Source organism: Coregonus clupeaformis, chromosome 35, assembly GCF_020615455.1.
Source record: "Coregonus clupeaformis isolate EN_2021a chromosome 35, ASM2061545v1, whole genome shotgun sequence".
NCBI lineage: Eukaryota > Metazoa > Chordata > Actinopteri > Salmoniformes > Salmonidae > Coregonus > Coregonus clupeaformis.
Genome location: NC_059226.1, coordinates 2,409,138 through 2,431,136, shown reverse-complemented (window position 1 = coordinate 2,431,136; position 21,999 = coordinate 2,409,138). Strand labels below are relative to the sequence as shown.

General features: G+C 42.2%; 1 protein-coding gene across 1 annotated transcript; it reads left to right on the top strand.

Moving 5' to 3' along the window:
* Positions 1 to 2,013: 2,013 nt before the first annotated feature.
* On the top strand, positions 2,014 to 16,336 carry LOC121550410 (26S proteasome non-ATPase regulatory subunit 11). Its single transcript, XM_041862660.1, has 12 exons — positions 2,014 to 2,126; positions 7,157 to 7,258; positions 10,828 to 11,024; positions 11,331 to 11,388; positions 11,630 to 11,824; positions 12,268 to 12,409; positions 12,612 to 12,735; positions 12,947 to 13,072; positions 14,022 to 14,057; positions 14,285 to 14,336; positions 14,765 to 14,907; positions 15,150 to 16,336. The coding sequence occupies exons 1-11, from the start codon at positions 2,036 to 2,038 to the stop codon at positions 14,905 to 14,907; spliced, it is 1,266 nt and encodes a 421-aa protein (XP_041718594.1). The 5' UTR covers positions 2,014 to 2,035; the 3' UTR covers positions 15,150 to 16,336.
* Positions 16,337 to 21,999: the final 5,663 nt, after the last annotated feature.

Below are 21,999 nucleotides of genomic sequence, written 5' to 3'. Positions count from 1 at the left end.
ATGTTTGTTCTCTCCATTGTAGTTCAGGTCTTGAGGAGCCTCATACAGCTGACATATTTCTGTCATTCTGTCATTAAGAGTGAAAGTGGGGACATTTATCAGTGAGGATATTTCGCTTCGATTTTGACCCATCTGCCCACATGAAATAATACTACAGTTTACTATAGAATAGGCCTACTACTGTACTTAATATAGAATTATATAGTAAACTATAGTATACTGTAGAATATTATACTACACACTGTAGTACTTACTTGTTGTAATGGCGCCAGAGGGGGAGGCTGCCGTTTTACGGGCTCCTAACCAACTGTGCTATTTTGTGTGTTTTTTGGCATTGTCATTAATGTTGCTGCTACCGTCTCTTATGACCGAAAAGAGCTTCTGGATATCAAAACAGCGATTACTCACCTCGAACTGGACAAATATTTTTTCTTTAATGAGTCTGACGCGAAGGATATACTGCTTCTCCGAGACCAGGCCCAAATCCCCATCATTCGAATGAAGAAAATACGGAAATACATGGGGAGGAGATTGGGGTGCCTTGTGAGAATTCGTCGGCGAGTGGGTAACCCGCCTCTACCATCCGTTCTATTGGCCAACGTGTCACATGTGCAACCAGAGGGAAAAAAACTCTGGAAAATAGACCCTTAAACCCAGACTTGAACCACACACCCACTCAACTGAACAGCAGGCTAGTGATTGCTTTGCAACGCTTGCAGTTAGCCATTATTCTTTCCAAATCACTCATTGTTGAATTTGCGATTTCCAACTTGTTGTGTAATGTTTATGTCCAATGGCCGATGAGCACCGATACGTTTTATCGATAATTCATCTTCATATGACAAATATTTAAAAGGATTTGCCAGTAGATAGTCGACGTGATTCATGATGATAACTGCTTGTCTAGCTTGCTAGCTAAGATTTTGAAAGTATGATGTTGACATGATCAGTCCAATCAAAACTACAGTAGATATGACGTGATTTGATGTCATTTTATCTGTGGCCAAGGACCTTGAGCCTTCTTGGAAGGGCACTTCTAATGTAACTCTATGGCAGCACCCAAGGGGCTGGAACTTTCGAGCTTCCCCGTAGATTTTGCTGTGACGTAGTGTCCCCATGAGTGACAGAACACTGAGCCAATCACGGCGCAACTAGTGAACATTACCAACCCCTACGCTCCGTATTTTCCGCTGGCTGCCCCACCACCACATAAAGCACCTGCATTTTGGAGCTGCCTTACTCAAGAAAGCAAAAAAGAGACCATGTTTGTATGCGGCTTTATTAACTCAATGTTTTTTTTTATACATTGTTTGCAAACTGATATGTGACACGTAATTAATGCCAAAATAACATGCAAAACAGGCGGGGCTCAAGCTAAACAGGTGGGGCTCACCTGCCCCACCTGCCCTGAATGACGGGTCGCCAATTGATATTGGGGTTAAGAAACATGTTTATTTAGACATTATAAAGACATTTTGACATCATAAAGAAAAACGTTTAAAAACAATGGCATGTTGACACGGTCATGTTGATCTAAACTTCCTGTAGGAAAACCACAACAGTGTCCGACTTTTGGCTGTTGCAGATGCACCTCCCCTAACTTCACTCATTGCTTTTCGTCTACACCTCAAATGTGCAGTAAAATACAAGTACAAATGTAAAATGTAAACCTCCTAACCTCTCAACCGAAATTCTCATTAAAAGAAACCTCACTAAGGGTCCACTAGGAAACAGGGGCGGTTCCTATCCTTTACAGGGAGATGTCCATAGCCCAGACCAATGAGAACCTGTGTTGAGAGGTTAGGAGGTTTAGATTTGTATTTCATTTTAAGGAGATAACTAGCCTCGTGAAACCAGTCTGCTAGCCTTGGAGACAACATTAGTGGGCACTATGCAAGGTTCCTTCTCTGTCTGTGAAACATAGGCTACATACTCCAGTCCAGTAGGTGGCGGCAACCGCCATTTAACTTCAAAGGAAAAGAAGGGGAAAGTTGATGGACAGACCGGAAACAAGCGGTCATTGAGAAGAGGCAAGATGGCAGCCGCGGCGGTGGCTGAGTTTCAAAGAGCCCAGTCTCTTCTCAGCTCAGACCGGAATGCATCTATTGATATTTTACATTCAATAGGTAAGTATATAGCTACAACATAACTTGTAGTATCCAAGTGTCTCGGATGTGTAGATTATCGCTAAAACAGTCCCTGTGTTAGAGCAGTTAGCTAGCTAACTTAGCTAGTAGCTTGCCAGCTAGGTAGCTACCGTACTCTCTAGCTCAATGACCGTACCGGGCTACCGGCCTATCCCCATTGGTCACAGTGAGTCAGCAGCAGGGAGACTGGTAGCTAGCATGCTGTGTGCAATTAGGTAGGTAACGTTAGCTAGCTACCCTTTTGCTTGCGCATTGAATTAATAGCTTGCTAGCTAGTCCTACTGGCTAGTTAGCTAAATGGTAGAAGATTCCGACACAGACAGAAGTGATTCCAACCTTGTACCCCATCGACGCAACATAGCGGAACTTCCGGGAACGTTTGCGAAGCAGACTCAACAGACCAGACCGGGATTTGGGCTATGAGAATAGGGACGCCTGCTACACAGACCCTGATGATTTTTTCTGAGTCAAGATCACTTTCTGAGTCAAAATTCAAGCCGAGATCTACCGCTCAGATGTATATATTTTTTTTTTTACATGACTTTTAAAAAACGTAAGCCTATGCTAAATTATATATATTTGTAATCGAGGTATATGATCACACTGGTAATAGATCAGTTGTATTACTCGTGAAGCACAACTGAGTGAGCATACATTTAAATAATTACCTTTTATTTTACTGATGGTGCCTGTTTCTGATGGTCAGTCTCAGCGGAGGGAGAGAGTAACAGACTGCGGGTCCGCCTCAACATCCTTCCGCTCTCCATTGACACTGACCAGAAAGGGACACTGTCTTCCTGCTGATGGCTAAACTCGAGTCGCACCACACAAATTCATGTTACTCCTATGACCAGAGAAAGTGAAATATTCCTTGATATTAAAAAAGACTTAAGCTGCTAATAATAACAATACACTTTCGATACACTTTCCTACTCATTTATTGCAGCTGCAGTGCTGGTTGTAGCGCGAATGGAGGTAGGGAGAATGCACATTTTGTGTTGAATAGAAAGTGTTGACAGTGCTGAGTAAAGACTTAAACATGAACTCGCTCATAAAAACAGTCTTTTTTTTTTTTAGGGGGTAGATCAGCTTTAATATTGCAGATTGTAACTTCCATCAATGTAATTGTCTGCATCACTTCCAATCCCCCATATGTTTTTTTTTCTCGCATATATATATACATACATATACATATCCTTTAAAAACAAATATTTACCTTTATTACTTTCCAACCCCACCACCCCTTCCCTAATTGGAGTATAGTGAACAACAATGCTTAGGCCTCTACTTCCAGCTTATAGATACTATATACATTTTATGGACACAGTCAATTTTACAATAATTCAATTTTGTTTGTTTTTACTCCTGAACTTCCTCTACCCTCAACCTTTCCAGTAGCTCTTTGCTGTATTCGTTGACAGTCTCTCTAGTCATGGTTTTAAACATTTTGAAATCTCACATTACTGCAGATACGGTAATCTGAGCCATCCGATTGGCCTGTGGTAGGCCTATAGGGCACTTGATTTGCTCCCCCTGGACCCGCCAGGAAGGCAGAGTTTGTACCTTCACACTAGAGAATGACAGATATACAGATTTCTGAGAGTCAAGGACGCCGATATTCAATATCATTACATAGAAAAATTTGGATGACACAACTTCCCAGAGACAGCCATATACAGTGCATTCATAAAGTATTCAGACCCTTTCCCTTTTTCCACATTTTATGTTACAGCCTTATTCTAAAATTGATTAAATAAATTTGCACACTAAATTAAATGAATCTACACACAATACCCCATAATTACAAAGCGAAAACAGATTTTTAGAAATGTTTGCAAATTTATTCACCAAAAAAAAGGATACCTTATTTACATAAGTATTCAGACCCTTTGCTATGAGACTCGAAATTGAGCTCAAGTGCATCCTGTTTCCATTGATCATCCTTGAGAAGTTTCTACAACTTGATTGGAGTCCACCTGTGGTAAATTCAATTGATTGGACATGATTTGGAAAGGGGCACACCTGTCTATATAAGGTCCCACAGCTGACAGTGCATGTCAGAGCAAAAACCAAGCCATGAGGTCGAAGGAATTGGCCGTAGAGCTCCGAGACAGGATTGTGTGGAGGCACAAATCTGGGGAAGGGTACCAAAACATTTCTGCAGCATTGAATGTCCCCAAGAACACAGTGGCCTCCATCATTCTTAAATGGAAGAAGTTTGGAACCACCAAGACTCTTCCTAGAGCTGGCCGCCTGGCCAAACTGAGTAATCGGGGGAGAAGGGCCTTGGTCAGGGAGGTGACCAAGTACGCGATGGTCATTCTGACAGAGTTCCAGAGTTCCTATGTGGAGATGGGAGAACCTTCCAGAAGGACAACCATCTCTGCAGCACTCCACCAATCAGGCATTTATGGTAGTGGCCAGACAGAAGCCACTCCTCAGTAAAAGGCACATGACAGCCCACTTGGAGTTTGCCAAAAGGCACCTCAAGGACTCCCAGACCATCAGAAACAAGATTCTCTGGTCTGAGGAAACCAATATTGAACTCTTTGGCCTGAATGCCAAGCTTCACGTCTGGAGGAAACTTGGAACCATCCTTACGGTGAAGCATGGTGGTGGCCGCATCATGCTGTGGGGATGTTTTTCAGCGGCAGGGACTGGGAGACTAGTCAGGATCGAGGGAAAGATGAATGGAGAAAAGTACAAAAAGATCCTTGATGAAAACCTGCTCCAGAGCGCTCAGGACCTCAGACTGGGGTGACGGTTCCCCTTCCAACAGGACAATGACCCTAAGCACACAGCCAAGACAACGCAGGAGTGGCTTCGGGACAAGTCTCTGAATGTCCTTGAGTGGCCCAGCCAGAGCACGGATTTGAACCCGATCGAACATCTCTGGAGAGACCTGAAAATAGCTGTGCAGCGACGCTCCCTATCCAACCTAACAGAGCTTGAGAGGATCTGCAGAGAAGAATGGGAGAAACTCCCTAAATACAGGTGTGCCAAGCTTGTAGTGTCATACCCAAGAAGACTTGAGGCTGTAATTGCTGCCAAAGGTGCTTCAACAAAGTACTGAGTAAAGGGTCTGAATACTTATGTAAATGTGATATATCAGTTTTTTGTGCAAACATTTTTAAAAACCTGTTTTTGCGTTGTCATTATGGGGTATAGTGTGTAGATTGAGGGGGGGACAATTTAATCCATTTTAGAATAAGGCTGTAATGTAACAAAATGTGGAGAATATGACTGTAAGTCGCTTTGGATAAAAGCGTCTGCTAAATGGCATATTATTATTATTATTATAAGAAGTCAAGGGGTCTCCAATCTGTCTTTTAGTTATCAAAATTCTCAACTTAATTAAATGCAACAGCGGAGATCATCGTCCATATCCCCAGTGAGTGTGCATATTCACTGTCTTTATCATTTGGTCAGTGCCACTTTTGTTTGTTATTGGACAGGAATTTCCTACTCCAGGTTAGATGGACGTCATATTGCTAATGTTTCCAGTCAAAAAGTGTAGTAGAATTGCATGAAATGTGTTTATAAAGGGCCAACATCTTCCTGTGTAAAGAAAAGAGAAGAAATATAAGGTCTGATATATCCTATAGTCTAGGCCCACTCTAAGCCACTACACGCTGCATTGAACAGTATGTTCCATAATGCAATTAGCAGGAAAATACCATTGTGAGCGGTTTCATATGACAGAGATAAAGATATTTAGAAAGAGGGGAGATCTAAATAGGCATATGCAACAACTAGCATTGGTGGCTAATATGACTAGGAGTGTGCCTTTGGCTACTGGACAATGAAAGAAAGTTGATTTGAAAACCAATAGAACATAAGACAAAAGGGCTACTGGTTTCAATGGCATATGGAAGTCTTTATAAAAGTATTGCCTGCACATTTTGGCTAGGCTACTTTGAAGCAAGGTAAGACATGCCTCGTAGTCAAACGTTCAGATTTCAAACAATTAAGTAGGCTATGCTTTCAAAATGCGTACTGCCTCCAGCTCATTGCAAAGAGGTGTGTGGCGCACCGAAACCTGCCTAGTTGCCTATGCACTTGAATGGCGAATGGGAAGCGTACTTCATTTACCAGTTGAGAGAAAAAAATTGCTGTTTTTTAATCATGGCCATTTTTTAAACGCAAATTGCCTTTAGAATTGTTACAAAATGATTGGGCTTATTAAAGCTGTTTGAGCTGTATCAGCAGCTCTCGTGCTACATCGACTGGTATTTCAATCAAAGAATAGGCAGAAATGCATTATTTAGTGGCAACTGCTAGCTAGCACAAGGACAGAAATGGCAGTTTACTTAAAACTAGCAGTCGTTCAATCTTCTCGTGTAGCAGGTGGGATAATGGGACAATTCGGAGTACAATGCCATTTATATCCCTTGATTGAGGTACATTTTCTGAGCCATATCTCGCTCCGGCTCAGCTGTGTGTTAATTTAAACAAAAGGCATTTCCAACCTTCTACTGTAGCAGAACGTATAAGATTGGAATCATCTAGCTAGCTAAATTAATTTTTCTGTTTTTAGTTTTTGATTTACAAATCTAGCTAAATGTTAGCGAATGTGATAGCTATCTGACAAATGCATTTTTCTAACGTTATATAGCTAATAGCTAGCTAAAGTTAGCCAGATAGCTAACATTACTGAAATGACTAACTAGCTACACATTTTTGTTTGTAAATGGAGCCAGCTAAATCAGATTTATTGACAGCAGAAGCTCAACAGCTAGTGGCTCAGCCTTTGTTACTTTGACTGCTAGCGAATTAGGTGCAATGTTGGACCCAGGGATGATTTCCCCCAGCTAGCCATCAACTGAAAACAGTGACTTATAAGTGAGCACCCCCACTTTGATTTGACAACAAAACTGATGATGGCAGTAATAATAGTTTGATCATTTGTTCTCACATATAGCCTAGATGTTGCCATCTATTAAGCTAGGTCTACGTATAAAAGGTTGTGCTGTCAATGTCAACAAGTATTCTTCCATTGTTTGTTGCAGTAAAGCGGGACATCCAGGAGAGCGATGAGGAGGCGGTGCGTGTCAAAGAGCAGAGCATCCTGGAGCTGGGTGGTCTGCTGGCTAAGACGGGCCAGGCTGCAGGTAACATATCCTCCCTCCCTCCGATTTCAGCTGGACAAGTGCAGACTCAGAGTAGACACATCACCTCTACTAGAGAATGATGCTGACTAGGCTTGTCACGATACCAAAATTTAGCAAACGATACCAGGCCAAGTATAACAATACCGAGTAGTATTGCGATACCATGGTGCAAGACTATCTGTGGCCTAGCATCCTGTTCGCCCCGTCCCCCAGACGCTTGTTTACGTTTTTGAAACGTTCTCCAAAAACCTGTCCCTGAAATTCACACTTCTACTCAATACAACACATTGAATTTAAACTCACACTGTTCAGTGTATAATAAAATACTGCATAGAATGGCTCATTTGCTAATATTTGCAAAGGCCTACCTGTGATTTGGTTGGAGGAATGGGAGGAGGGACTATACCTCAGTGGAGGCTGTTGAAGGGAGGATGGCTCATAATAATGGCTGGAACGGCGCAAATGGAATGGCATCAAACACATAGAAACCATGTGTTTGATACCATTCCGCTCCAGCCATTTTCACAAGCCTGTCCTCCCCAATTAAAGTGCCACCAACCTCCTGGGATATACATGCATAATGATCTGCTTGTCATTGTGTCAGTAAGGGGAAAACACTGCATGAAACCTTCTTTACTCTTCAGTTAAGACACACACTCCCTCATTCTCAAACACACACACACCACTCTCTCTCTCCCACAAACACACATACAGACACTACTCCCAACTTTTAAAACGTTAGGCACCAAACAGAATTTAAGGAGCACCAAAAATAAATTGATTTTTGATATAGTTTAGGCTTACATTAGTGTCCTACCCTTTTGAAGCAAATCTCATGAGCAGCAGACCCTTTTCCTTCCTGTGCCAATCCAATTTGCCTAAACCTACTGTCAAGTTAACAGGTTGTTAGCTAGCTAGTTAACATGACTGAACAACATTGTTTGTTATCAAACCAATAATTAACGACCCGGGATACATTTAAAACGGCCCGAGACATGTTTGTGAAATGATATACAGTGGGGAGAACAAGTATTTGATACACTGCCGATTTTGCAGATTTTCCTACTTACAAAGCATGTAGAGGTCTGTACTTTTTATCATCAACTGTGAGAGACGGAATCTAAAACAAAAATCCAGAAAATCACATTGTATGATTTTTAAGTAATTAATTTGCATTTTATTGCATGACATAATTATTTGATACATCAGAAAAGCAGAACTTAATATTTGGTACAGAAACCTTTGTTTGCCATTACAGAGATCATACGTTTCCTGTAGGTCTTGACCAGGTTTGCACACACTGCAGCAGGGATTTTGGCCCACTCCTCCATACAGACCTTCTCCAGATCCTTCAGGTTTCGGGGCTGTCGCTGGGCAATACGGACTTTCAGCTCCCTCCAAAAATTTTCTATTGGGTTCAGGTCTGGAAACTGGCTAGGCCACTCCAGGACCTTGAGATGCTTCTTATGGAGCCACTCCTTAGTTGCCCTGGCTGTGTGTTTCGGGTCGTTGTCATGCTGGAAGACCCAGCCACGACCCATCTTCAATGCTCTTACTGAGGGAAGGAGGTTGTTGGCCAAGATCTCGCGATACATGGCCCCATCCATCCTCCCCTCAATACGGTGCAGTCGTCCTGTCCCCTTAGCAGAAAAGCATCCCCAAAGAATGATGTTTCCACCTCCATGCTTCACGGTTGGGATGGTGTTCTTGGGGTTGTACTCATCCTTCTTCTTCCTCCAAACACGGCGAGTGGAGTTTAGACCGAAAAGCTCTATTTTTGTCTCATCAGACCACATGACCTTCTCCCATTCCTCCTCTGGATCATCCAGATGGTCATTGGCAAACTTCAGACGGGCCTGGACATGCGCTGGCTTGAGCAGGGGGACCTTGCGTGCGCTGCAGGATTTTAATCCATGACGACGTAGTGTGTTACTAATTGTTTTCTTTGAGACTGTGGTCCCAGCTCTCTTCAGGTCATTGACCAGGTCCTGCCGTGTAGTTCTGGGCTGATCCCTCACCTTCTTCATGATCATTGATGCCCCACGAGGTGAGATCTTGCATGGAGCCCCAGACCGAGGGTGATTGACCGTCATCTTGAACTTCTTCCATTTTCTAATAATTGCGCCAACAGTTGTTGCCTTCTCACCAAGCTGCTTGCCTATTGTCCTGTAGCCCATCCCAGCCTTGTGCAGGTCTACAATTTTATCCCTGGTGTCCTTACACAGCTCTCTGGTCTTGGCCATTGTGGAGAGGTTGGAGTCTGTGGACAGGTGTCTTTTATACAGGTAACAAGTTCAAACAGGTGCAGTTAATACAGGTAATGAGTGGAGAACAGGAGGGCTTCTTAAAGAAAAACTAACAGGTCTGTGAGAGCCGGAATTCTTACTGGTTGGTAGGTGATCAAATACTTATGTCATGCAATAAAATGCTAATTAATTACTTAAAAATCATACAATGTGATTTTCTGGATTTTTGTTTTAGATTCCGTCTCTCACAGTTGAAGTGTACCTATGATAAAATTACAGACCTCTACATGCTTTGTAAGTAGGAAAACCTGCAAAATCGGCAGTGTATCAAATACTTGTTCTCCCCACTGTATATAATCCGCGTGAATCATGATAGAAAGAAAAAAAGCATCTCCGGTAACATGGGTGATATTTTTAGGCTAGAAACTAGCCGTTTTCTTTGCTGTAAAGCTGCAGGCATGCCTGTCGTGAAGCGATGCTCCATTTCCCCTCTCTGACATGCGGAGGCTGCATGACAGTGAACTTGCAAAGTCTTCTCAGACTGGTCTGTGCTCATGGTTATAACAGGCGATGAGGTGATACAACATATCAACATTGCTCGCTTTGCACGCAGCTCCAAATCTAACAACCGAAGACTCATCAGGGTCTGCATCTCCGCTCGCTAAATTATATAAAAATTAAATTAAAAAAAGTGATGGAGGATTAGACACGCGTGAAAAGCGGATGGAGAGAGGCAGGTGAGTGAGGGCTGGTAGGGTCTAGGCGATGCTGCTGGCTGATTACAGCAGCCACACGTGATATGCGCATGAAAGTGAAGTGGATATTATTGGACCTGCACATACAAGAGACTAGTGGCTGTTGCTTAAATTCTACTTAATTTATAAGCAAAGCTGACTTTATAAACATTTCATATCAGGCGCCAGCAGGTTCTTTAGATCGGTAGGGCTGAAATAGTCAGTAGTATCATATGAAACGGTACTATGGTATTCTAAAATGTTGGTATCGTAACGTTTTGGTACCGTGATATTACCGTGGTACTGGTATATTACGTGCAACACTAATACTGACTGTCATGATCTTCAGTATGGCAAGGAAACGCAACACCAAGCAGACTTAATTGCTGACAAATGTATCTCAAAGGTTTCTCCTTGACTCTGCGCAAGTTTGAGATTGATTACATTGCATGCGGACTGCCCAGAATTACTGATCTACAAATCACCTTGCATCCCAAATACCTAGTCATTGTGATCAACATTAGTGTTCCTGCTCCTCACCTTGGCTTGCTTAAACGGATCCCCTCAAACTGCTGTCTGTGTCCCTCAGAGCTGGGTGGTCTCCTGAAGTATGTGCGGCCGTTCCTGAATTCCATCAGCAAGGCCAAGGCGGCGCGGCTGGTGCGCTCGCTGCTGGACCTGTTTCTGGACATGGAGGCAGCTACAGGCCAGGAGGTGGAGCTGTGTCTGGAGTGCATCGAGTGGGCCAAGGCTGAGAAGAGGACATTCCTCAGACAGGCCCTGGAGGTGAGGAGTGGGAGAGGGGACTCCACTGGGGGAGCATTGACATGAGGGGTTTGGTTCGCCTCACTAACGGGTTTACAATAGATGGAGATTAAGCCCGTTTTAGGGTTCTTTAGTCTGTTTCGCTGTATGTAGCGCTGCAAGGGCCATTGGTGGAACTTGATGACACATGTCAATTCAGGAATTGAATTGACATTCCAATTGGACAATTTGATATTTGTATTTCTTAAAATGGACCTCTGGTGGTGATGATTATGGTAAAGATGATTCCAGAAGCGTGGTATCCTTGACTTTGTCTTCTCTCTCCAGGCTCGTCTCATCTCTCTGTATTTTGACACAAAGCGGTATCAGGAGGCGCTTCATCTAGGTGCGTTGTTTTGCTTGTTTGTACTTAAACTGGAAATATTGATCACAACAAAAAGAGCTGGATATGAATACAGTTGGTATTCCTAATAAGTGCACATCAGATACATGTTAACGTATTATACACTTCAGTTGACCAGTCCCAATTAAAGTACATTTAAAAATCTGCCAACTCTGGCTTTGTGTGCTCATTCATGTCTCTCCATCTCTCCATCCCTCCCTCCTTCCATCCCTCTGTCCATCAGGCACCCAGCTGCTCCAGGAGCTGAAGAAGATGGATGACAAGGCCCTGCTGGTGGAGGTGCAGCTGCTGGAGAGCAAGACGTACCACGGCCTCAGCAACCTGCCCAAGGCCCGCGCCGCCCTCACCTCTGCACGCACCACCGCCAACGGCATCTACTGCCCGCCCAAGCTACAGGCCGCCCTGGACATGCAGTCAGGTACGCTACCCTCCATCCTCCTCCCCTACAACACCCACCACTAGTTCACTATTATGTCCACTGTGTAGGAGTGGCCTCTGCAATTTTAAAAGATATTCAGGGATTTTTGAACATTTTCTGTTTAATTTTAAAGCTTTTTAAAGTGGTGGGGCATCAGCCAGCTCTTCCACATCGACCAAGCATAAAGGCCTGGATCCTAACTCGACATAGTTGTAGGTTGACCTTTTCTGGCCGTACAGAGGTGACCATGCAGTGTTGTTGAGATGTAAATTCCAGTTGTACCTCTGATCTCCATTTTTACCTCATTGCACTCACCTGGTGCCCTGGGTCTAAATCAGTCCCTGATTAGAGAGCAAGAATGACAATCAGCATTACAATAGGACCCGAGGTCCAGATTTGAGCATCCCTGGTTGATAGCCTCCTCACCCCTCCACCCCCTACAGGGATCATCCACGCGGCAGAGAAGGACTGGAAGACGGCCTACTCTTACTTCTACGAGGCCTTCGAAGGCTACGACTCCATCGACCACCCCAGAGCGATCACCGCTCTCAAATACATGCTGCTCTGCAAAATCATGCTCAACCTGTAAGCAGCTGAATACTTAACTCTATATGTTGTGTGTTATGATGATCGATGTGTAATCACTATACTATACTTACGCAATATATCACTTTGGAATTTGAGTCAATATGCTGCACAACAATTAGCTATGGAGCTAGTTATGTGTAGATGAGAGCTTTAGAGGAAAGTTGATGTCTTGGATGAGTAACCTGTTGTCTTGTTGTAGTCCTGAGGAGGTCCAGGGTCTTGTCAGTGGAAAGCTAGCCCTGCGGCACGCCGGGAGACAGACAGACTCTCTGAAATGCGTGGCACAAGCCAGCAAGAACCGGTCGCTGGACGATTTTGAAAAGGTAAGAGCATGTTGAGTGAACTGAATAGCATTGATGCACAGATGCATTTTTTCGTTTGCCGTTGTTATCTGTTGTAGGTTCCTTAACATCTGTTTCACTCTTCCTCACTCTTTCTATCCCTCTCTTTTGCTACATTTTTACTTTCTCCCCTCCTATCTATATCCTTGTATTTTCCTCATTTCTCACCTCTATCCCCCCCCTCTCTCTCCAGGCCCTTACAGAGTACAGAGGGGAGTTGAGAGACGACCCCATCATAAGCACACACTTGACCACGCTCTATGACAACCTGCTTGAACAAAACCTCATCCGTGTCATCGAGCCTTTCTCCAGGGTCCAGGTGAGCTTACAGCTGGGCATGTTGTGGAGGTGGGGGCATGCTTTTCAGTCCAGGACCAGGCTTTTGTTCTTGTAAAATTATTTTAAGAATTAGGGAAGTCTGTAAAATCCGAATTTCTGTGTTTTTAAAAGTAGTAGGCTCGAAAGAGAGCGACACTCCATTTGGGCTGATCTGTGTAAGAGGGGAACGAGGCAACCTCAGAGTTACACACAAGGGAACTTTATTGCTGTACACACTCACAGCAGACAGGGAATAGATGTAGGAAGGATGTGGTTCTGTAGTACAGGAGATGAACAGTAATGAATAGGCTGTACACTATTAGCATAGCATGAGCATAATTCCAATACAGTAGCACAGCAAGAGCACTGGTAAGGACTGTATAGATATAAAGGACTGTATAGATCAAGGCTATACATGCAAACAATTATCATTAAACACTACCAACAGTAAGTACTAAACACACACACACACACACGTTACAACAATAATAACAACAAAGTTCTGCACGCACTCCATCCCACAAGTCCACTCAGAGGAGTGAACAGACTGCACAGTCAGAAGAGTTGTCAGGTGTCCTGCCCCCTAACAATGTGCCTCTTAGCAACCAATCAGGGCCCAGGACACACATGTTTGAGAGGCCAGTTTATTGTGCCCCTAGGGTCGTGGGGGATGGGGAGTGGAGTGTGCAGCTTGAAAGGGTTGTGAGATGCTGATAAGTCACTGGCAGGGAATTCGTAACAAGGCTATTTGTAAAAGGCTAGTATTTGTTTAGCTTTGTTCAGTTTGGATTTTTCGTCTTGTAAAATTCTTTTAAGGATTTGTAAAGTCTAAAGTTCAAATTGGTGTGTTTTATAAAAGCAATATTTGTAGAATTTTTGTCTAGTATTTGTTTTGCTTTGTTGAGCTTGTGTTCTAGACTACTGACAAGTGTTGTTCTGTCGCCCCACAGATAGAACACATTTCCACCCTCATAAAACTCTCCAAGGTAAGTCATAGCTTATTCCACTAATAGGACATTCACTGGTGTCAGCACATCTTTTACTTAATTTTGTTATTTTGCCTTGCCCGTTTCCCTCTTTAAGAATTTGCTCTGTTGACTGAAGCGGTAATGTTTAAAAAATAAAAATCAATCATTGGTGTTCTTTTTACTCCATTTATGGTGAGCGTGTGTGGTTAGCTGTGTGTTGATTTGGTTTCTTCACTTCTACACAGGGAGATGTCGAGAGGAAGTTGTCACAGATGATTCTGGACACAAAATTTCACGGTAGGTGTCTGATAATGAAAGATGTGAACACATACACTTCTCTATGTATTTATTTGGACAGTGAAGCTAAAACTTGCTGACTAATCTAAAATGCTGGAGCATAGAGCCAAATTAAAAGTTTTAGGTTTACTTTCCAAATAAATACAGTGGGGAGAACAAGTATTTGATACACTGCCGATTTTGCAGGTTTTCCTAGGAAAACCTGCAAAATCGGCAGTGTATCAAATACTTGTTCTCCCCACTGTACATAGGGGAGTTTAAATCCAGATTTCCTCCTCCTGTCATATTAGTCCCATAGTTGTTGGTTATATGTAATAATTAACTTCAAGTTAAAGGAAGACAATCACATTTTTTAGGTCAGAGTTTTTAATGCCTTTACTATATACCTATGTGACACCCTCTCTCTCTCTGTCTCTCTCTGTCTATAGGTATTTTGGACCAAGGCGAGGGTGTGCTGATCATCTTTGATGATCCTGCAGTAGACACGACGTACGAGGCGGCCCTGGAGACCATTCAGAACATGAGCAAAGTGGTGGACTCACTCTACAACAAAGCCAAGAAGCTCACATAGGTCAGTCAGTCCCCTAAGCTTGCTAGCAGAATTGGAGTGATATAGAATACATTTATGTTGAATATGTGTCATTGTTATGTATGACAGTCCTGCTTTGGAACATTATGGGACGGTTTCGCGAACATAGATTAAGCGCTTTCAATTGAGTATGCTATTTAGTCCATGACTAGGCTTGATCTGCGTCCCTAAATCTACCGCCCCAGCCTGCCAGTTAATCTCTTTTCCCTTTTCTCTTTCCACAGAGGAGACCACCTGTACCCCAGCACAGAGCGTGTCTGGCCAGTTTGTGAAGCACTCCGGGGAGAGGAGAGAGAGTGGGGTGTTCGGACTCAAACAACCCAGCAAGCAAATAAACCAACCGACCAACCCACAAACTGACAGGGCTAGGCTGTCGTCGTCCCAACCCCCCCACCCCTCTTCAATTCAGACTGGGTACATTTCCCCCCAACGGACATTATAACTACTGGTATCTCCATCACAAGTTTCTATGTTCCTCGGTGTCCCCCTCCTCCCCTCCTTGCCAACCATCAGGGAATCTTGTAAAAAAAAAGAACAATAAAGAAACCGAAACATATACATAACATGTATGATACATATAGGTCTCTGAAAGAGTGTAATTGGGGGGGGGCTCACACTGCCTAAAGGTTCAGTTCTGTTGCAAACAACCTCTGGCCATATCCCCCCTCGCCCCAACACACACACCCACACACGGCAACCTGTGTCTGCTGGCTTTGGGCCAGAGTGGACAGAGAAAAAGGACCCCTGTCCCTGGGAACACGCCACAGGAAAAGGACACAGTCATCGCCATACTGTTTTATAGTTCCTAGACCTGGGTTAATATATTGTTTGAAAATCGTTCAAGTACTGAGAGTTTGTTTTATCCTGCCTGGGGTGCCAGGAGGGTGTGGCATTCCTTTTTGGGACTTTTCTACTGGTTCCATTTCAACAGGCAAGCTCAATCGAGAACAGATAAAGTACCTGATATGATCTCTAATAGTATTTCAATCCAGGTCTAATTGTTTCCCTCCCTGCCTCCAATTCCAGTTTGTACATAATGTTGCCAGGCGTCTCTCTCTGTCCATGTCAGGCCTGTCATGCTAACACCCCTCCACCCATCCCCTTTTTATTATAACGCTAAACGAGAATGAAAGAAGCCCCCAGCGTGCTTTTGTGAGTGGTGGTGGTGGTGACGATTGTGACTGGCTGACTGACGGGGAGAGTGAGTTGGTTGTTAATTCCTCATGTATACAAACGACTGGGGCTCGTTTGCTGAAAAATATAAAAGCTGTAAGGTTTGAGGACTACTTTTTGCAAGGACACCTAATCGACCATTTCCCATATGACATAGATAAAAGACAAGTGCTAATAAATATGTTGAATGTCACGGCTTAATTTTCTGTTTGAAGGAACTAAACTAGATGGACTGTTATTATCTTGCCTCTTCGTTTTTGGCCACTGTCTATTATTATACCTTGATTTTTCTTCAAATGTATCGGGTCTCTGTATATAGATTTTTATCTTGCATACATCATCAGATTCAGCATATGTGCTGCATTTATCAGGGTAAATGAGTTGATACATTTTATTCAATTTTAGACAACTCGAACACAGGCAAAAGGTGATTGGACAGTCAGTTGCAGCGAGTCTGGGGTCTGTTCACCAAACCATCTTGACAAAGCCTAGTGGTCTGTCCCACATGGCCCCCTATTCCCTATATGGTTTACTACTTTTGACCAGAGCCCTATAGGTGAAGGCAAAAGGTAGTGCCCTATAGGGGATATGGTGTCATTTGTGACAGTACCCAGAAGGCGCACAGGTTACAAATGAGAATGTCATTATGTAGCTACACTTATCAGAAACCAGGGAGCGCTGTTGGATTGGGATTTTCACAAGCGAAATTGTTTTGTAGTTGGGTCACAGATGAAAGTGGAAAATAAACTCTTTAGGTTGCCTAATTTGTAAAAAAAAAAATCCTTCACGGTCTGCTTGAGCCGTATTCGTATTCTAAGTGATGCGTCTGTCTGATAAAAAATACCATGAAATAATAGGCTACACGCTTATTCAACGAACATTTCACTTCAAAATAAAAGTTTGTCAGATGTTTTTAGACTTCAAAAGTGGTCTAACCTGATCATACATTTGACTGCATTTTATATCTCACATAATTAGCCTTTACGGAGCCGCTTAGGGGTCATGGTGGAGAAAACTAAACAGCCAGGCTAATCCATTCCCTCTGATTTTTTAAAATTAGTTCCCTCCCTCTATTTTTTTATTCGTTCCCTCGGTTTTTCATCCATTCCCTCAGATTCTTTATTAGTTCCCTCTTCTCTTTATGTAGGCTACCATGATGGTCCCACTTGGCGGATAACAAATTGCAGCCTAAATGTAATTATATTTAGTTAACTACATGCTTCAAATGGTGATGATCACTGACAATTCAATAGCTTATTTCCATTTGCCATAGTGTTTTCATATTCCTCTGAATCATAAGGGAAAATAATACTAATGGGCGTGCAAAACCACTCAAGGTGCAAATCTGGTGTAACGATGCGCGCTCATCCCTAGGCAGGAATTCCGTCTGGCTCTGCTTCATGACGTTAACTGTTCTATATCTGTACTTCGGAGGAGTTCTTTAGCTACCTATACCCTAGCCTGACAATTAGCTAATTTCCAGGTGAACATATTGTAATTGCAACAAAGCAAATAGCTATCAGTAGCTAGGTTTCCATCCAATTGGCGACAGATTTTCATGAGAATATTCAAAAATCTGCATAAAGAAAATATGCGCATTTTCCCACCAGTGGGATATTACCACCAAACGGACTTGTTGCGGATTAAAAAATCAGTGCGTGATGTATTACATTTACCTTTTTTGCAGACGCTCTTATCCAGAGCGATTTACAGTTAGTGCATACATTTTTCATACTGGCCCCTCGTGGGAAACGAACCCACAACCCTGGCGTTGCAAGCGCCATGCTCTACCCACTGAGCTACAGGGGATGGTAGAGCTCACAATGGATGTTTTTGCTCAAGTTTTCATGTACGGAATAAGTTTAATGTGTTTCCATCGCATTTTAAACTCTACCAATAGTTTTGGCACAAAAACTGTTACATTTAATAGCAAATGTGCCTACTCTGGTTTTGGCACGTGTGCTCTAGCCAACAGTGCGGGTAGGCTAGTCGAGATTATTATGGATAATTGCGAGAATATTTGTATTTGTCAAGCATCTATCATCATGTCACCAGAATAAAACCATATATATTTATTGGAAAGCAGCATCAAACTCATCACCGAAGCACTGAGAAGTTAATCATCATTCATTTCATTTGTAGCCTACGAAACTGCATGGTTTCCCGAGTCATAGTGACTCCAAGTTTACTTAGATGTGATGGTTATTAGGATATTTCAATACCTGCGCATAAAGGCGTTTCAACCGCCATTTCGCAAATAATACATTTTACCGACATAAAAAGATCCCACCATGTCAAACGAACAAATTATCTGATGCCATTTATAAAATTGTACCAAAACTTCCTGTTTCCATCACAGCTGTTTAGAAAAAAAATTATAGGCTACAATATGACTTTACTCACATAAAAACAGTGGATGCAAACGTGGTTACTAACTAAATTGGCGCCAGATTTTCATGCCAATTTTCTAAAATCTGCATAAAAACAATAGGACCTATGCGCATTTTACCACCATAGATTGTCTTGTTAGGGATAAAAGGATGTGGTGCGTGGTGTCATATGCACATAAAAATACCTTTTGCGGTTAAATTCCCATGTACCGAAAAAAAACATGTTAAATGGGTTTCCATTGCATTTTCAACTCCAGTGTTGGTTTTCTGACAAAAATGTTTTGCATTAGCGATTGTGCCCACTCTGGTATTGGCACGTGCGCTCTATCCAACAGCTCGCAGATACATGAGATTATGCTATTATTGACAAAATAGCGATATTATTTTTATTTGTCAAATGGGAGCCAAGCATCGATGATCCATGTCACCAGAATAAAACCCTCGATATTTGTTGGAAAGGAGCATCGTGCTCATCATATTGCACTTACATTTCACCACCCAGTGAATTTCATCATAAAAAGGTAGGCTATTTAATCTGTAGCCTAATAGAGCTCGCCTGTTTTTAGTCCTAAAACCCGGAAATAAAATACCTCTGGTTCGTTGAGCAATCCATCCCAATCGGAAAAATGTATGGGGAAAGAATAGGATTTTGGAATAAACGCAGAAAATAAGGTCTGAGGTTAACACAGGTTTAGGATATGTTCTATTAGATAATAGCAGTCAGTTAACATTACCTTTATGAATGATGAAACTTTCATGTGATTTGTTTTTTATTATTAGCCTACATAAATTCTTCAAAATTCACAAAACGTGATGTTAGCTGATGAAGATTATCTCATAGAACAAAACGTAGCCTATAAAATCTAAACCTGTGTTTACCACAGACCTTATTTTCTGCGTTTATCCCAAAACTACAAAAATGCCATACATTTTCATCATAGCCTTTGTCCAACGAACCATGGCATTATTATTTATCTTGATAGAGCCCCACAGTGGAGGTGTCATAATACCCATAAAACCTAGCAGTCAAACAGGGAAATGGTTTGAATCGTTTTCCCACCATTTATGTTTCCCATAGGGAATTTTAGAACCACTTAAAATAAGGGCTGTGTTTTATGTAGGCTTACCCTGGTGTGACGTTTTGATAACCATGTATATCTCTCTCGGACAAGGTAACTTTTATCAATATATTCAGCTCCATTTACTCTCAGATTCGAAAATGCTAATTAGCATCAAAGTAGACATCATGAAAGACTACACATCCCTTCAAGCTCCTGCACATCATATCTAGCTGACACCTTTGCTAACAGGTATTCTGTCAATTTGAAACTTGCACAAGACAGTTCACAGAATTGTCATTTTAAAGAAAGTTAGCCAATTTATTAATTACTAAATTTGGCTAACATTAGATAGTTAATCCAGAGATTCTTACATTTACCTCGATTCGGCAGTCTCGTCCAGATCATCATGGATTTTGTAGTTCTTTATGATAGCCACATTAGCAGCTAATTGGCATAATTTTTTGGGGGGGTAAATACAAGCGAAAATATTGATAAAGTCACTAAAGTTCTGAGTTCAGTTGTTTTGAAATCAGCATATAAACTGCATGCTTTCCTGACAAGTCATAGTGGGAGAACCACACAATATGTCATCGCGTGACTCCAAGTTTACTTCGATATGGTTATTATATCAATATTTGAGCATAAAAGTGTTTCCGCCAACATTTCTAGTATAATTAATTTTACTGACAAAAAGATCCAACCTTGTCTAGTATATTTTGTTTTGTCGACATTTGGAAAGGTTCCCGACAAACGTTCTGTTTCCATCAGGCCTGTCATTACATTTTTTATCTGACATACTTTACTAGTATAAAAAAGTTGGATGGAAATGGGTTATATTTAGTTATGAAAATAGAGCCCAAGCCGCTTTAAACCATTTGTGTCTGGTTGGCTATGTCACACAAGATGTTCACCTATCGCAGGGATGAGAGTGCATCATTGCACCTGTTAACACCAAAATTACACACAATAAATGTGCATGCCTTTCCTTTGTCTCAGATGAGTCCCATGCACAATTGTAAACAAACACATCCAGATGCTTGGCTGCACCATGTTTTACATGGTTATACAGTGCATTTGTAAAGTATTCAGAAACCTTCGCTTTTTCCACATTGTTACGTTACTGCCTTATTCTAAAATTGATTAAAATAAAAAGGTTCCTCAATCTACACACAATACCCCATAATGACAAAGCAAAAACAGGTTTAGACTTTTTTGCATATTTATTAAAAATTTAAAACAGTAACACCTTATTTACATAAGTATTCAGACCCTTTGCTATGAGACTCGAAATTGAGCTCAGGTGCATCCTGTTTCCATTGATCATCCTTGAGATGTTTCTACAACTTGGAGTCCACCTGTGGTAAATTCAATTGATTGGACATGATTTGGAAAGGCACACACCTGTCTATATAAGGCCCCGCAGTTGACAGTGCATCTCAGAGCAAAAACCAAGTCATGAGGTCAAAGGAATTGTCCATAGAGCTCCGAGACAGGATTGTGTTGAGGCACATATCTGGGGAAGGGTACCAAAACATTTCTGCAGCATTGAAGGTCCCCAAGAACACAGTGGCCTCCATCATTCTTAAATGGAAAAAGTTCGGAACCACCAAGACTCTTCCTAGAGCTGGCTGCCCGGCCAAACTGAGCAGTCGGGAGAGAAGGGCCAAGAACCCGAGCTCTAGAGTTCCTCTGTGGAGATGGGAGAACCTTCCAGAAGGACAACCATCTCTGCAGCTCTCCAAGAATCAGGCCTTTATGGTAGAGTGGCCAGACAGAAGACACTCTTCCTATTTACAGTGGGGGAAAAAAGTATTTAGTCAGCCACCAATTGTGCAAGTTCTCCCACTTAAAAAGATGAGAGGCCTGTAATTTTCATCATAGGTACACATCAACTATGACAGACAAAATGAGAAAAACAAATCCAGAAAATCACATTGTAGGATTTTTAATGAATTTATTTGCAAATTATGGTGGAAAATAAGTATTTGGTCACCTACAAACAAGCAAGATTTCTGGCTCTCACAGACCTGTAACTTCTTCTTTAAGAGGCTCCTCTGTCCTCCACTCGTTACCTGTATTAATGGCACCTGTTTGAACTTGTTATCAGTATAAAATACACCTGTCCACAACCTCAAACAGTCACACTCCAAACTCCACTATGGCCAAGACCAAAGAGCTGTCAAAGGACACCAGAAACAAAATTGTAGACCTGCACCAGGCTAGGAAGACTGAATCTGCAATAGGTAAGCAGCTTGGTTTGAAGAAATCAACTGTGGGAGCAATTATTAGGAAATGGAAGACATACAAAACCACTGATATTCTCCCTCGATCTGGGGCTCCACGCAAGATCTCACCCCGTGGGGTCAAAATGATCACAAGAACGGTGAGCAAAAATCCCAGAACCACACGGGGGGACCTAGTGAATGACCTGCAGAGAGCTGGGACCAAAG